The sequence below is a fragment of the Loxodonta africana genome, chromosome 16 (genome assembly GCF_030014295.1).
Source record: "Loxodonta africana isolate mLoxAfr1 chromosome 16, mLoxAfr1.hap2, whole genome shotgun sequence".
Classification (NCBI taxonomy): domain Eukaryota; kingdom Metazoa; phylum Chordata; class Mammalia; order Proboscidea; family Elephantidae; genus Loxodonta; species Loxodonta africana.
Genome location: NC_087357.1, coordinates 65,650,176 through 65,665,592, shown reverse-complemented (window position 1 = coordinate 65,665,592; position 15,417 = coordinate 65,650,176). Strand labels below are relative to the sequence as shown.

Sequence of the window (15,417 nt, the reverse complement as noted above, 5' to 3'; positions counted from 1 at the left end):
TATTACTGACTACATTATACTAGCCCTTCTGAGAGGTGGTGATGAGAGTGAGTGGGACTTACAAAGTTTAGTTATACACTTAAGATGAATTCCTACTGAAAATTAAAATAAATATTCTCTTTGGTAAGGTTATTTCTGTACTTGGTAACCTTTCACAAGTTGCTGACCTTTTCTTCTGATATTTTGGAAGTGTAGGGTATTAGGCAAAGATTAACATTGGTGGTGGTGTTGGGGATTGTTGCCTACTAAAAATATTTCTCCTTTATATTTCAATAAACAGGTTTTTCAGAATGGGTTGTTGCAGCCCAAATATGTTTTTAGCAGCAAATATGTTGACATGATCAGAGTACTTCAGATTTGAAGAAGACAGACATACTCCCATACAAAACCATCAAATGTGTGTGTGTGTGTGTGTGTCTGTACGTGTGTGTAGGAAAATGATTAGGGCATGGAAAGAGCCATATTAATAGAAATGATGGAGAGTAAATCTCGGGAAGAAAATAATAGGTGAGGATGTCAGAAATAAATATATGGGCAATTGTAAAAACAAATACAGTCTCAGAGATATCAATAAATCTTGAATAGAACAGGTTTTGATGTTTCTTGTTTTTGGTATTTAAACATTCTCTTAGTTTATTCTTTTCTCCTCATGAATGAAAGTTAAATGCTCACAAAATAAATTTAATAAAGGGGTAGAGAAATGTACACATATTATATACACATTCTTCCCTAGAAACCTGTAAGCTTGAGGAGAGAATTATAATGGAGAACATTTGGATGGAGAAAAGGAAGTGATATTGTTGCAGAGGCTTATTAGGCCAAGGACTTTCATGGTCCAGATGAAAAACCTGTCACATAGTGAGATGACACATTTTGAAAAAAAATCATGAAGTCTTGTATTAAAAGAAGTGGAAAAAGTGATGACTTTTTACCTTTCTACCTCCGTGACATCTACATGTCTTAGAAGACTAAGGAAACAATGAAAGACGCAAACCTGATCAACAAAGAAGAACTTAGTGATATGAAGTACTGGAAAGTTTAAGCAGGTCTATCTTTAATTTTGTAGTGTGTGTGGTGAAGGCGCAATGGAGGACTGCATGCTACATACTTACGTATGTAAAGGTTATAAGTCAAGCTTATAGGCTGTTAAAGTAGGTTCTATCTTCTCATCTTCCTATTTTGATGAATATGTTTACCTTCATAGTGACCCAGAAGGCAAGTTTCAATTTTAGAATTCTTAACTTTCCTTGGAGTTTCTTGTTAGATTGAGGTGGTATAGGGGTAGCTTGCCCTTCCCCTGATGTGTGACCTACCCCCTTCTCTTTCCACTCCCGGCTCTGTCTTGTACTTGAGGGGCTTTGGTTCATGCAGATGGACAGCTCAGCCTGCACATCCAAGCTCCATCCATACTCATCAGCAAACAGCTGCCTCTTGGCCACCTGTCAGGCATAGGGATGGGCATGTTGAGTCATCCATTCTTGAAAGGATGGATCCCAGAAAGAAGCTAGCACAGGAACTGGAAGGGGGCTTGGACTGGTTGATCAGGAAATTGGGATCCTGGATACCCTGAGTATATCAGGAAGGGTAGGTGTGGGCCCTACGTGGGCACATCCCCTGGGCCTAATGGCCATTCCAAAGCATGAGGCTCGGGCAGAGGTATATGGACAGTACTGGTTTGGGAGAAAGTGACTGTTTTATTGTGGAGGTGATAAATGTAAATAAGATGATGTTAAACACAGCTAGGTATAGATCCTAGACTTTTAAGAGAATCAAATTTCAAATGAAAAGTAAGTATGACTCCAAGGGACGATATATGACATAAGAGGAATGTGATGAATTAAAAATGAAGAAAGACAATGCACGGTTGGCAGGGCCTGGGTTTTATTACTTTTTCTTTCACCAGAATCTAGAATAGTGATGTGTATAAACACTCAATAAATAATTGTTGAACAACAACATAAAAATACACCAACTCTCCAGCAAATCTGTGTGGAGAGCTCAAATTTGAAAAGAATATGGATCAGAAATGGAAAGAGGGACACATGAACGAAGGCAAATAAGAGAAATTAGGAAAAGCAGTTTTGGAAGGCTAAGGCACTTATCATTTGCTAGGGCTGGCAGGACATGCTGAAGGAGGAAAGAAAAAAAAGACGTTTCATGCTATGCTGTTGTTGTTAGGTGCCATCGAGTTGGTTTGGCTCATAGCGACCCCATGCACAGCAGAACGAAACACTGCCTGGTCCAGCGCCATCCTTACAATCGTTGTTATGCTTAAACCCATTGTTGGAGCCACTGTGTCAGTCCCTCTCGTTGAGGGTCTTCCTATTTTCCGCTGCCCCTGTGTTTTACCAAGCATGATGTCCCTCCCCAGGGACTGATCCCTCCTGACAACCTGTCCAAAGTTATGTGAGATGCCGTCTCACCATCCTTGCTTCTGAGGAACATTCTGGTTGTACTTCTTCCAAGACAGATTTTTTCATAGCTCCAATTTGGGAAAAAGAGAGAGAGAGAGAAAAAAAAAGGAATAGATCCTCTGTGTGAGCCAGATGATGTGAGACTAGCAGATGACAGATAATACACATAAACTGTGACGTCCAATTGGCAGTGAAGAACCTTATGTAAGATATCACCAGATCTAATGGCATAGGGAGCTTTTCATCATTTCTGTTCCTCTAAGCCTAGTATATTATTGAAATGAAAGATGTTGCAGGAAGAATTCTTGAATTGTTTGGGAGGTGTACCCTAACCCTTAACGATTTTATAAATTATAAAATGCAAATGCCCTGGAATGTAACTCCCACAACCTAGTAGGAATTTTGTTTTTATTCATATTACAGAATTGCTATGAGAGGTTGGTAACAATGTCAGACTTTGACCTTGCTTCAACTTCATTTGCAAAATTCTGCAATTTCCTGCCTATTTCTACACTGATCTCCGTTCAGTCAGGATTACTGAGCAGGACAAATACAGAAGGATCAGAAAGATTTTTTTATAAGCAACAGCATTTATTCAAAGGATCATAAAAGTCAAGGTTCTTCAAGGACTTCTTAGTTATCATTTTTTTCATGGAAAAATTAACTTATCAACAAATTTCCTGTTCATTAAAAGATGTGAACACAGGCTTAAGAGATACTTTGGCTAAATTAGTTTTTTTTGTTTTGTTTTGTTTAAATCTCTTTCCTGGAGAACACCCCACTTGAAGGATTACGTACGATGCCGATGATTTTTACCCTCCTTAATTGTTTGTTTTTTTACCTCCAATTTTTGGTGCTCAGTGTAGCTTTGCAAACCTATTGTGAATTCTGCAGTTGAAAGGACATGTTTCTAAAGGCTGTGAAGGTTCATTTAGATCCTGTTTGACTTTGCAACAGTGTTCTCTACTTCTTGTCCCTGAGATGAAAGAACAAAGGCATGGCAGCAATCTTGGCTTGATTTATTTGTAGGATAGTACCTGTCATGAGAGAGGTAACAAGTAAACCCTTTGTGTGCACTCATTTGATAGAACTCCCAGGTTATAGAGCCTGAAGGACGTATCTTATTGCACAGATTGGCTCTGGGCTATGCAGAGAGGTCACCATGGGAATAACCTATCTGTCAATTTAGATTTGCCTATGTTAAAGGTAGGTGGAGTGACTGGAGGGGGAAAAAACCCCAAAGAAAACATTTCAGCCCTAGAAATACATTTTACAGAAACCATTTGGCAATAGCCTTTGGAGCCTTTCTTAAAGTGAATTGCCTACATTTAAGCTGAATAGCTGAGAAAAGAGACTGTGTTTCTACTTTTAGAAAAGAAATAAAACCAGTGAAAAGGAGTAAGAAGTAAGATAGTAAAGGGCCAAATCGTAGGGTTTTGTGTCTTTATATATATATTATATATCATAGAATAATAACAGTAATTTTATAGTTTCATTTAAAAAGAAATGCAAATAATATCTTTTCACTTTAATACAATTTGGATAATTATTTTTTTCAAAGCAAAATGACTTTGAAAAAGCAAAGGAAATGCCTTGTGATAGAGTTAATGTGGGCTGAGAACAATGATTCATTAGCCAGTCATGAAGGTGGAAAGGGTCCCTGGGAAGACCATTTGGGTTGTGTTCAACAAGAGAAAAATTGACAAATGTGCTACATTTCAGAAAGTATACTCTCTCCCTGCAACCAACCGTGCTAGTGGGTTTTTTAAAATAATTTTTATTGTGCTTTAAGTGGAAGTTTACAAATCAAGTCAGTCTCTCACACAAAAACCCATATACACCTTGCTACACACTCCCAATTACTCTCCCCCTAATGAGACACCCGCTTTCTCCCTCCACTCTCTCTTTTTGTGTCCATTTCGCCAGCTTCTAACCCCCTCCACCCTCTCATCTCCCCTCCAGGCAGGAGATGCCAACATAGTCTCAAGTGTCCACCTGATCCAAGAAGCTCACTCCTCACCAGCATCCCTCTCCAACCCATTGTCCAGTCCAATCCATGTCTGAAGAGTTGGCTTCGGGAATGGGTTCTGTCCTAGGGAGACAGAAGGTCTGGGGGCCATGACCACTGGGGTCCTTCTAGTCTCAGACGATTAAGTCTGGTCTTATGAGAATTTGGGGTCTGCATCCCACTGCTCTCCTGCTCCCTCAGGAGTTCTCTGTTGTGTTCCCTGTCAGGGCAGTCATCGGTTGTAGCCGGGCACCATCTAGTTCTTCTGGTCTCAGGATGATGTAGTCGCTGGTTCATGTGGCCCTTTCTGTCTCTTGGGCTCATAATCACCTTATGTCCTTGGTGTTCTTCATTCTCCTTTGATCCAGGTGCGTTGAGACCAATTGATGCATCTTAGATGGCTGCTTGCTAGTGTTTAAGACCCCAGACGCCACTCTTCAAAGTGGGATGCAGAATATTTTCTTTATAGGTTTTATTATGTCAGTTGGCTTAGATGTCCCCTGAAACCATGGTCCCCAGACCCCAGCCCTTGCTATGCAGGCCTTTGAAGCATTCAGTTTATTCAGGAAACTTCTCTGTTTTTGGTTTAGTCCAATTGTGCTGACCTTCCCTGTATTGTGTGCTGTCTTTCCCTTCACCTAAAGTAGTTCCTATCTACTATCTAATTAGTGAATGCCCCTCCTCCCTCTCGTACCCAGGAAAGAATGTTTTCTTCTCAGTTTAAACTGTTTCTCAAGTTCTTATAATAGTGATCTTATACAATATTTGTCCTTTTACAACTGACTAATTTCACTCAGCATAAAATAATGCCTTCCAGGTTCCTCCATGTTATGAAATGTTTCACAGATTCCTCACTGTTCTTTATCGACACGTAGTAGTCCATTGTGTGAATATACCATAATTTATTGATCCATTCATCCGTGATGGGCACCTTGGTTGCTTCCATCTTTTTGGTATTGTAAACAGTGCTGCAGTAAACATGGGTGTGCATATATCTGTTCGTGTAAAGGCTCTTATTTCTCTAGGATATATTCCAAGGAGTGGGATTGCTGGATTGTATGGTAGTTCTATTTCTAGCTTTTTAAGGAAGTGCCACATCGATTTCCAAAGTGGTTGTACCATTTGACATTCCCACCAGCAGCGTATAAGTGTTCCGATCTCTCCACAGCCTCTCCAACATTTATTACTTTGTGTTTTTTGGGTTGATGCCAGCCTTGTTGGAGTGAGATGAAATCTCATTGTAGTTTTGATCTGCATTTCTGTAATTGCTAATGATCGTGAACATTTTCTCATGTATCTGTTAGCTACCTGAATGTCTTCTTTAGTGAAGTGTCTATTCATATCTTTAGCCCATTTTTTACTTGAGTTATTTGTCTTTTTGCAGTTGAGTTTTTGCAGTATCATGTAGATTTTAGAGATCAGGCGCTGATCAGAAATGTCATAGCTAAAAACTTTTTCCCAGTCTGTAGGTAGTCTTTTTACTCTTTTGGTGAAGTCTTTGGTTGAGCATAAGTGTTTGATTTTTAGGAGCCCCCAGTTATCCAGTTTTTCTTTTATGTTCTTTATAATGTTTTGTATACTGTTTATGCCATGTATTAGGGCTCCTAACATTGCCCCTGTTTTTTCTTCCATGATCTTTATCGTTTTAGATTTTATATTTAGGTCTTTGATCCATTTTGAGTTAGTTTTTGTGCATGGAGTGAGGTATGGGTCTTATTTCATTTTTTTGCAGATGGATATCCAGGTATGCCAGCACCATTTGTTAAAAAGACTGTCTTTTCCCCATTTAACTGTTTTGGGGCCTTTGTCAAATATCACCTGCTCATATGTGTATGGATTTATGTCTGGATTCTCAATTGTGTTCCATTGGTCCATGTATCTGCTAGTGGGTTTTCTATAAGACCTCCATCTTAGGGTATTTTTTAGTAGGTGAATGAATAATACATTGTAGCTACGTGAAAACATGACCAGAATAACCCTAGGACACGCAGTATGTAAATTGCCCTTTTTTCCCACTCAAATTGCTTATTATAATTTCCTGAGTTGACTAGAAAATGTTTTGCTACCACATACAAAGTGATTACTTAGTGTTTTTAATAGTGGCGATAACCTCGTAGTATGTAATCATATTTAAATGCTCTCATCAATTATTATATTTGTTATAATTCATTCCTTTGAGACTTTCAGCATAATTATCTTTGTTTTTAATATCAAACTTTGCTGAAGACACATGAAAGAGTTATATTTGAAATTCACTACCTTGATTATGTACAAATTTCACTGGGGACAGACTTTGGCAGATTCCTATTATTTTCCAGAATACTTCAAATATCCATTTTATATTAAGAGAATTGTAGAATGTAATCATGTGGCGTAACATCTGAAGAGCAATAAAGCTTCTGAGGCTTTACAGTATTTGGCTCTCTTTTTTTTTTTTAAACAAATTATGTTATTGCTCTAAGAATTAGGGTACATCAAGATAAGAGCCAGTGTGGATTGGATTATTTTTTAGTGATAAGATGGTTTTGTCTCTTTCTCTGCATGTGTACCAGGTGTACAGGGTGGAAAGGCCTTGGTGAAGAGCTGAGCTTTTCACTTATACGTACACACAGATAGAGACCATTATTATCTTTGAATATGCACAATGGCACATTTATGGTTCCAGGGTAAGGATCTAACAGAGTGGGAGAGGTTGAAGAACAAAGAGATGCCGATTTTATGGAACAGGTCAGGAAGAGCCTAGAAAGCCTAGGAGGAGAAGGGGGAGGGACATTGCAGGGAATATATAGGCCTTACCCTGAGATTCTGATATTTCTTAAAGGTTGGAGGCAAGGGTATAAGAAAGAGAACAAGCCATCCTCCCAAAATCACTGAGATTGAGAGGAGAGGTGAAGGGATTGATTCTGGATAGGAAACATCATGAAAATGTGCATTTACTATTTCGTTCATTCATTCATTCATCTATACATCTATCCATCCACTCATTGAACTAGTCAGCTAAAAAGAAAACAGTTATCTACCCTTATTTCTACAATAGCGAAAAGAGAAACTAAACACAATACTTCCTATGATTTTTTGTAATTTTAGTTTCCATGGGTAATATAGGGAATATCAAGATATTTTCTAGAGGCAGATTTTGTGTGTTCGCGTAATCTGCAAATATAGGAAACTGAAAGAAAACAGGTAAGAGTTAAGTGGGAAGGTTTTCACCTTGATAGCAGTATGTCTTTCTGTGGACTATAAGTTTTTCTATTATGGGCTAAGTTATATAAAGAGAGACATATGTTTCTCTTTTGATGATTATATTATTATTTTCTTTTCTTGGGTGTCTTTATAACCTCTAATAACAAACTTAAACCTCTCTTTGTTTTGTTCCAGCAACTTCAGGCACTTTCTCTCTAGTGGTGTCACATGGTGTCACCCCCAATCCCCATGGACCTCTTCCTGTATCAGACCATACAGAATCCTTAGTAATGTTTTTTGTACTAACATTACTTGTAAAATGTAATTCCCGTGTATCACTCCTTCTTTTCCTTTAATTACTACTTCTTTCTCAAAGAAGTTAATTGATGTAGGTTCACAAATACGAATTACCACAATATTGTAGCTAAAACACCAGAAAATTTGACAAAAGCAATGACTATAAAAACACTGGCAGCAGTGAAAACAACAGCACATGCTTGTAGCATGTGCGGATGAAACCACATGATTCCAAGCGTCATTGTTAAAAGGGTAGTAATGACAGCCCTGACAGGAGGGCATTAAAAAACCAAAAAACCAAAGCTGTTGTCATCCAGTCCATTTAGAAGGTTCAAAAGTAAATTAGCATGGAGTTTTAGCCTTGTAGGTATATCAATACATGGGCTTACAAAAATATTTTTGTTATTATAACTAACTAAAGGAATATTTTTATAAAAAATAATAAATTTATACTGAAACACTACACAAAAATGTTATAGACAGTCATTTTGGTGTCACCCCTCTGATGGTGTCACCCGGTACGGTCCTCACCCTCAGTACCCCTCTAGTGATACAACTGCTCTCTCTCTTTCTTTTTTTTTTTTTGGTAACTGGTATATAGCTATATTTGCTTTTGACCTAATCTGAGAGTCTCTGTCTTTTAACAGGGTAATTAAACTTATTTACATTTACTGTGATTGCTTATACCAAAACCAAAAACCAAACTCATTGCCACTGAGTCGATTCCAACTGAGTGACCCTGTAAAGACAGTAGAACTGCCCCATAGGGTTTCTAAGGCTATAAATCTTTTTTTTTAAAATTAATTTTTACTGTGTTTTAATTGAAAGTTTACAAATCAGGCCAGTCTCTCATACAAAAATTTACATACACCTTGCCATACACTCCTAATTGCTCCCCCTCCAATGTGACAGCACAGCTCTTCCTCCCACTCCCTCTTCTTGTGTCTGTTCAGGTAACTTCTGGCCCCCTCTGCCCTCTCATCCCCCCTCCAGATAGGAGATGCCAACCTAGTCTCATGTGTCCATTTGATCCAAGAAGCTTGTTCTTCGCCAGTATCATTTTCCATCCCCTATTCCAGTCCAGTCCCTCTCTGAAGAGTTAGCTTTGGGAATGGTTCCTGTCCTGGGCTAACAGAAGGTCTGGGGACCATGGCCTCCAGGGTCCCTCCAGTCCCAGTCTGACCATTAAGTCTGGTCTTTTTATGAGAATTTGAGGTCTGAATCCCACTGCTCTCCTGCTCCCTCAAGGGTTCTCTGTTGAGTTCCCTGTCAGGGCAGCCATTGGTTGTGGCCGGGCACCATCTAGTTCTTCTGGTCTCAGGCTGATGTAGTCTCTGGTTTATGTGGTCCTTTCTGTCTCTTAGGCTCATAATTACCTTGCGTCTTTGGTGTTCTTCATTCTTCCTTGCTCCAGGAGGGTTGAGACCAATTGATGCATCTTAGATGGCCGCTTGCTAGTGTTTAAGACCCCAGACACCACTCTTCAAAGTGGGACGTGGAATGTTTTCTTAATAGGTTTTATTATGCCAATTGACTTAGATGCCCCCTGAAACCATGGTCCTCAAACCCCCACCCCTGCTCTGCTGGCCTTTGAAGCATTCAGTTTTTTCAGGAAACTTCTTTGCTTTTGGTTTAGTCCATTTGTGTTGACCTCTCCTGTATTGTGCATTGTCTTTCCCTTCACCTAAAATAAAACTCATCTGCTATCTAATTAATGAATACCCCCTCCCTTCCTCCCTCCTTTCTCTCTCTCATAACCATCAAAGAATATTTTCTTCTCTGTTTAAACTGTTTCTCCAGTTTTATAATAGTGGTCTTATATAATATTTGTCCTTTTGCAATTGACTAATTTCACTCAGCATAATGTCTTCCAGATTTCTCCATGTTATGAAATGTTTCGTGGATTCAACGTTGTTCTTCATTGATGTGTAGTAGTCCATTGTGTGAATATACCATAGTTTATTTATCCATTCATCTGTTGATGGGCACCTTTGTTGCTTCCAACTTTTTGCTTTTGTAAATAGTGCTGCAGTGAACATGGGTGTGCATATATCTGTTCGTGTAAAGGCTTTTATTTCTCTAGGATATATTCCAAGGAGTGGGACTGCTGAATCGTATGGTAGTTCTATTTCTAGCTTTTTAAGGAAGCACCAAATCGATTTCTAAAGTGTTTGTACCATTTTATATTCTCACCAGCAGTGTATAAGTGTTCCAATCTCTCCACAACCTCTTCAACATTTATTATTATGTATTTTTTGGATTAATGCCAGCCTTGTTGGAGTGAGATGGAATCTCATTGTAGTTTTGAATTGCATTTCTCTAATGGCTAATGACTGTGAGCATTTCCTCATGTATCTGTTAGGAGCAAGGCTGTAAATCTTTACAAGGCAGATTGCCACATTTTTCTCCCACAAAGTGGCTGCTGAATTTGAACGACTGACTTTTCAGTTAGCAGCCAGGCACTTAACCACTGCGGCATGAGGCCTCTTTGGGATTGCTTATTGACTAATTCCTGCCAACTTGTTATATATCTCAATATGCATCTCTCTGTCTCTATACATTCTCCCCCCCTTTCACTCCTTCTCCCATCCTCAGGTAACTACTGATCTTTAGTCTCAGTAGATTTAGCTATTTTAGATATTTCGTATAATAAGTAGGATGATACAATATTTATCCTTTTGTGTCTGGCTTATTTCACTTAACATAATGTTTTCAAGGTTCATCCATGTGGTGGCATGTTTCAGGAATTCATTTCTCTCTATAGCTGAATAATATTCCATTGTATGTATATACCATATTTTGTTTATCCATTTGTTGTTGATGGACACGTGGGTTGTTTCCGCCTTCTGCCTATTGTGAATAATGAGGCAGTGAACATTGGTGTACCTGAATCTGTTAGTCATTACTATCAGTTCTTTCAGGTATATACCTAAGGGTGGGATTGCTGGGTCACATGGTATTTCCATGTTTAACTTTTTTAGGAACTGCCAAATTATTTTCCACAATGGCTACACCATTTAACATTCCTACCAGCAATGTATGAATCTTGAAATTTTCCACATTCTGTCCAACACTGTTACAACACTTGCAACACGTTTTGGGCATGTGTTTCTTACTGTTTATCTCTGTGAGTCTTCAGGAAATATTTGCCCTTTGATTACTGACTGTGAACAGGTTAATACAAATCTGTGGACCTAGTGATTTGGGAAATAGTCTTCATGACTGATATGCTAATATGTTATGCTATACCACCTATGGTCATTAGATAAAAACACAAACCCACTGCCATCGAGTTGATTCCGACTCATAACAACCCTATAGAACAGAGTAGAACTGCCCTACAGAGTTTCCACGGAGCACCTGGTGGATTTGAACTGCCAGCCTTTTGGTTAGCAGGCGTAGCACTTAACCACTATACCACCAGGGTTTCCGGTCATTAGATAGTCATATGCAAAATGTGACTAAATTGATTCTTAATGTTAATGCCTTAGAGAAAGCTTGTAATTCTTTTTTTTTTTTTGTCTTGCTCCCATACCAATGCCTTAGCAGAGGCTTCCACTCTTTTCGTAATAACTATGCAAGTTTATAGTGGTATTAACAGTGGGCTCAAACATACTGAAGATCATGAAGATGGCGCAGGACTGGGTAGTGTTGTTGGGTGGCAACTAACAACAACGACATAGAAATTTATATTAATTTCTTTTCTGTACAAGACAGTAAATTGCCCCAACCCACTTCTTTAATCAAAATCTTTAAATAAACAATCCCCAGAGGAAGTAGAGATACATCACATGTCTTTCAAAGTCCTACCTGGTTCCTCATTTGAGCTAGCATTCACGAGAATGGGCAAAATATAATGGGCATGGGTTGGTTTAGTGCTATAATTTCATGAAACTCAGAGGTTCTGCATGTCTTAAGATGTGTCTCACTAACTCAGCATTCATTTTCACTTAAGACCTTGGATCCGATGCAAACCTACCAGGGATGGGCTACTAATTTAGTCATGGCCATATTAAAAAACAAAAAAACCTGTTGTTGAGTCAATTCCAACTCACAGCGACCCTATAGGACAGAGTAGAACTGCCCTGTTGGGTTTCCAAGGAGTGGCTGGTGGATTCAAACTGCCAGCCTTTTGGTTAGCAGCTAAATGCTTAACCACTATGCCACCAGGGCTCCATGAACATATTAGCATAGATTAATTAGTTGGATGACCTAGGTCGGGGTAGCATTACCTCAGAGAACGCTTGGGGGAAACTCTCTTCTCTCTGATGGTGGACTTGGCACCCTGGTCCTCTGAGGCTGCCCCTGATATCAGGAGGAGGTGCCAAATACAAATCTCACCTGTGCCTTGTTTATCTGGAGTACTTTTTTAAGAAAGCATTGTTCTTTGCTAATAAGTATCTTTTTGTTTTTTTGTGCACAGCCAGCATGTCCACTGAGACACCAATCACACTGAATATTGATCCTCAGGATCTGCAGGTCCAAACGTTCACTGTCGAGAAGCTACTGGAACCTCTTATCATCCAGGTATTCATACCATGGAAATTGCAGTGAGCAGCCACCGTAAGGGAACTAAAAAAGTAGGAAAAATAGATAATGGACAAGGGAAAGGTTCGATGTCTATACATGAATATGACACCCAAAATTGTCCTTTATTTACTTGGAATATTGTTTAAATATAAAAAGTATATATTTAGTAGTAGTAGTAATAATAAAAAACTCTGGAATTTTTACCCTCAGATTCTCTCTTAATGGCAACAACAGTAGTAATATGTATATATTTAGTTTTCAGAATACCTTTATATAGATTACCTTATTTGACAGTCATGAAAGCTGAGTGAGGCAGGAAACAGGGTTAAAACCATTCTTATTACATAGTTGAGGAAATTGAGGCCCAGAGAGATTCAGTGAATTACCATTTGCCAAATAAGAAATTATCTTTAAAAATATGAAAATGTATGAGGAAAGCAGCTCTTTAAAGAAATTCTGTGATGGTCTTTTATAAAATGAACCATCCTTTGGTAATATGCTTAATGGTTCTCTTATTTATTACGAAAATCTAGATTTTATATATTGAATTTTCTTAAAGCAGAACTTGTAGAAACTTACATAAGGGCATAGATTTAAATTTTTTGTCTGTAACCCAGTATTTGTGAAGGAATTCCTCTTTAGGCCTAACCTACATTAAAATAAAACTCCCTTTTTCTAAGTCCATGAGGCGTTCAAGGGTTACTTGGGTGAGATGTGACACTGTTATTTCTAATAATTTTAAGCCGTTTTGCTATCTTTTTCATAGGGTGGGTGGTGGGGAGGTGGGTTGCTCTGAGACTTTGTTCAAGTTTTTGCTTAGCAGAAGTCTGTATTAACTACTGCAGAGACAATTAAAACATACGCCTCGCTGATGATAGCTTAATCATTAACTTCGGCAGTCTTAACAGTGCTGATGTTGGCTACAAAACTGATTAAAAACCCGTTGCCATCGAGTCGATTCTGACTCATAGCAACTGTATAGGACAGAGTAGAACTGCCCCATAGAGTTTCCAAGGAGCGCCTGGTGGATTTGAACTGCCGACCTTTAGGTTAGCAGCTGTAGCACTTAAGCACTATGCCACCAGGGTTTCCATGGAACTGATACTAGATGACTATGGAGACTCCATAAATTCCCTATCTTAGTCACTCACTGAATGGGCTCATGTTAAAAGGAAACCAAAAAACTTATTTATTGGTTTTTGATAAAGCTCACTGAAAAAATTAGAAAAGACAAAACAAAGAGAACAACAAAAAAACTATTCATAATTTTACTACCCAGAGATAACCATTAATATTTTTATGTATTTACTTCTAGTACAATAAAATAGTGGGTGATTTTTATTACCTTCTTGGTACTTTTTAATATTAAAAAATACATACACACACACACACACATATAAACAAGACTGAGAGTGCTATATAAAAAGTAGGTTTTATCCCACTTTTCCATGTAAAATGATATTTTGATAATTTCCTTTTTCTTGGTCAGCATGATATGATAAAATTGCTACTTGGTTATTCATCATATGGCTGACTGTGATTTTTCTAACTCATTGTGGACATTTTAAGCACAGAATGCCTTCATATAGGAATTTTTGTCATCAATTCAGATGATTTCCATAGGACTGGTAAATCAAAGTAGGTGGCAAGAAAAGAGAATTTTTATGCTTGTTCATACATATGACCAAGTTTTTTGGGAAAGTTTTCAATGAGTTCTCACAACTCATTTAAGATTTTGCTTCTAGGCAGTTACAGGGTGTGGGGGTGGGGGAAACGACCTTCATTTTGGAGGTGACTGGGAAGGACAAGCCCCTTAATGCCAACGCATAAGCCTTATTTGTTCCATAACAGACAAACATTAGAGTTGGTCACTTAGGAGCTGCTAACCACAAAAGCTGCTGATACATTGCTTGTGAGCAGAGAAAACAGGATTATGGAGAAACTACTGTTTATATTCTAACTGAAACCAGTAAATGTTTTGCTTGAGTTGAGTATATCCCTGTAGCAGCCAGTAGAAAGTATTCTGGGTAAATTCACACTGAATGGTATACTGTTCACAGTGTGTGTGTTTTCTGCCATGTTCTAGAACTATTATAACTATCTATAAACATTTATTGAGTCTACCTAAAAACTTAAAAGAGTGGAAATGACCTGAAGCAATTTTATTTGATTGGAAAGAAAAGTAACTCTTTTTTTAGGATAATTATGCTTAGAAAGCTTTTGATGAGGACCCTGGATTCAGACTTTTCATGTCTAGCAAGTAAGTCAGTCAGGGAAAGGGAAATCACTAGCTGTTGTGGGCCAGTTACTCATATACCTTTTACCAGGAAAAGAAGGTGTTATATGAGTGTAGTGGCTAATTTTAGCTTCCTTAAGATTTTTTTTTTTTTAAGATTGGTATCAATGTTTTGAATATGCTTGTTGATTTTTTAAAAAAGCAGTTGGGTATACTACTTCACCAATATCCAGCTACCAAAAAAACCAAAAATTCTAAGTCTTAGCAACATTCAAATCAAATTAAATAAAAAATAGTAATAATTTATAAAATATCTGCAAGGTGTACAGAACCATCTCATAAAGCAGAATTCTAGTACAACAGAAGTATTTGGACACACTCTTAATGTTTGTTACAGCGGAATTCTCCTTATTGAAAACCAGCATGTTCCAAAGTCAAAGTTGTTAATTCAAAAGAATCGACCTTTTTATACTTGATGTTCAGCCTTCTTTTATCTGTGCTTTGATCGTATGTTACCTATCAGCACACGTAAAAGATTCCATTAAATTATATTAAAGGTAGTTTTTCTAGGATAGCATCATGCTACATGCCTCATCACATTGTTTTAGTTTTTCCAAAAGTGTTCAATTTGAATTATCCTAGTTACGTGATTTTTTTAAAAGTATATAATATAGTCTCCAGTTATACTGGGAACCATTCCAAAAGAAGTTCATTATCTTTAAGTTCATACTGCTATCATATAAAGTTCT

The 15,417-nt window shown here is 38.0% G+C and overlaps 1 protein-coding gene across 1 annotated transcript in view; it reads left to right on the top strand.

The window, feature by feature from the left end:
- The first annotated feature begins 12,330 nt into the window (after nucleotides 1-12,330).
- CTNNA3 (catenin alpha 3) overlaps nucleotides 12,331-15,417 on the top strand; it is a 1,776,048-nt gene continuing 1,772,961 nt past the window's right edge. The window contains exon 1 of the mRNA XM_003409035.3: nucleotides 12,331-12,429. Within this exon, the coding sequence (XP_003409083.2) occupies nucleotides 12,331-12,429 (99 nt within the window). The remainder of the gene's footprint in view (nucleotides 12,430-15,417) is intronic.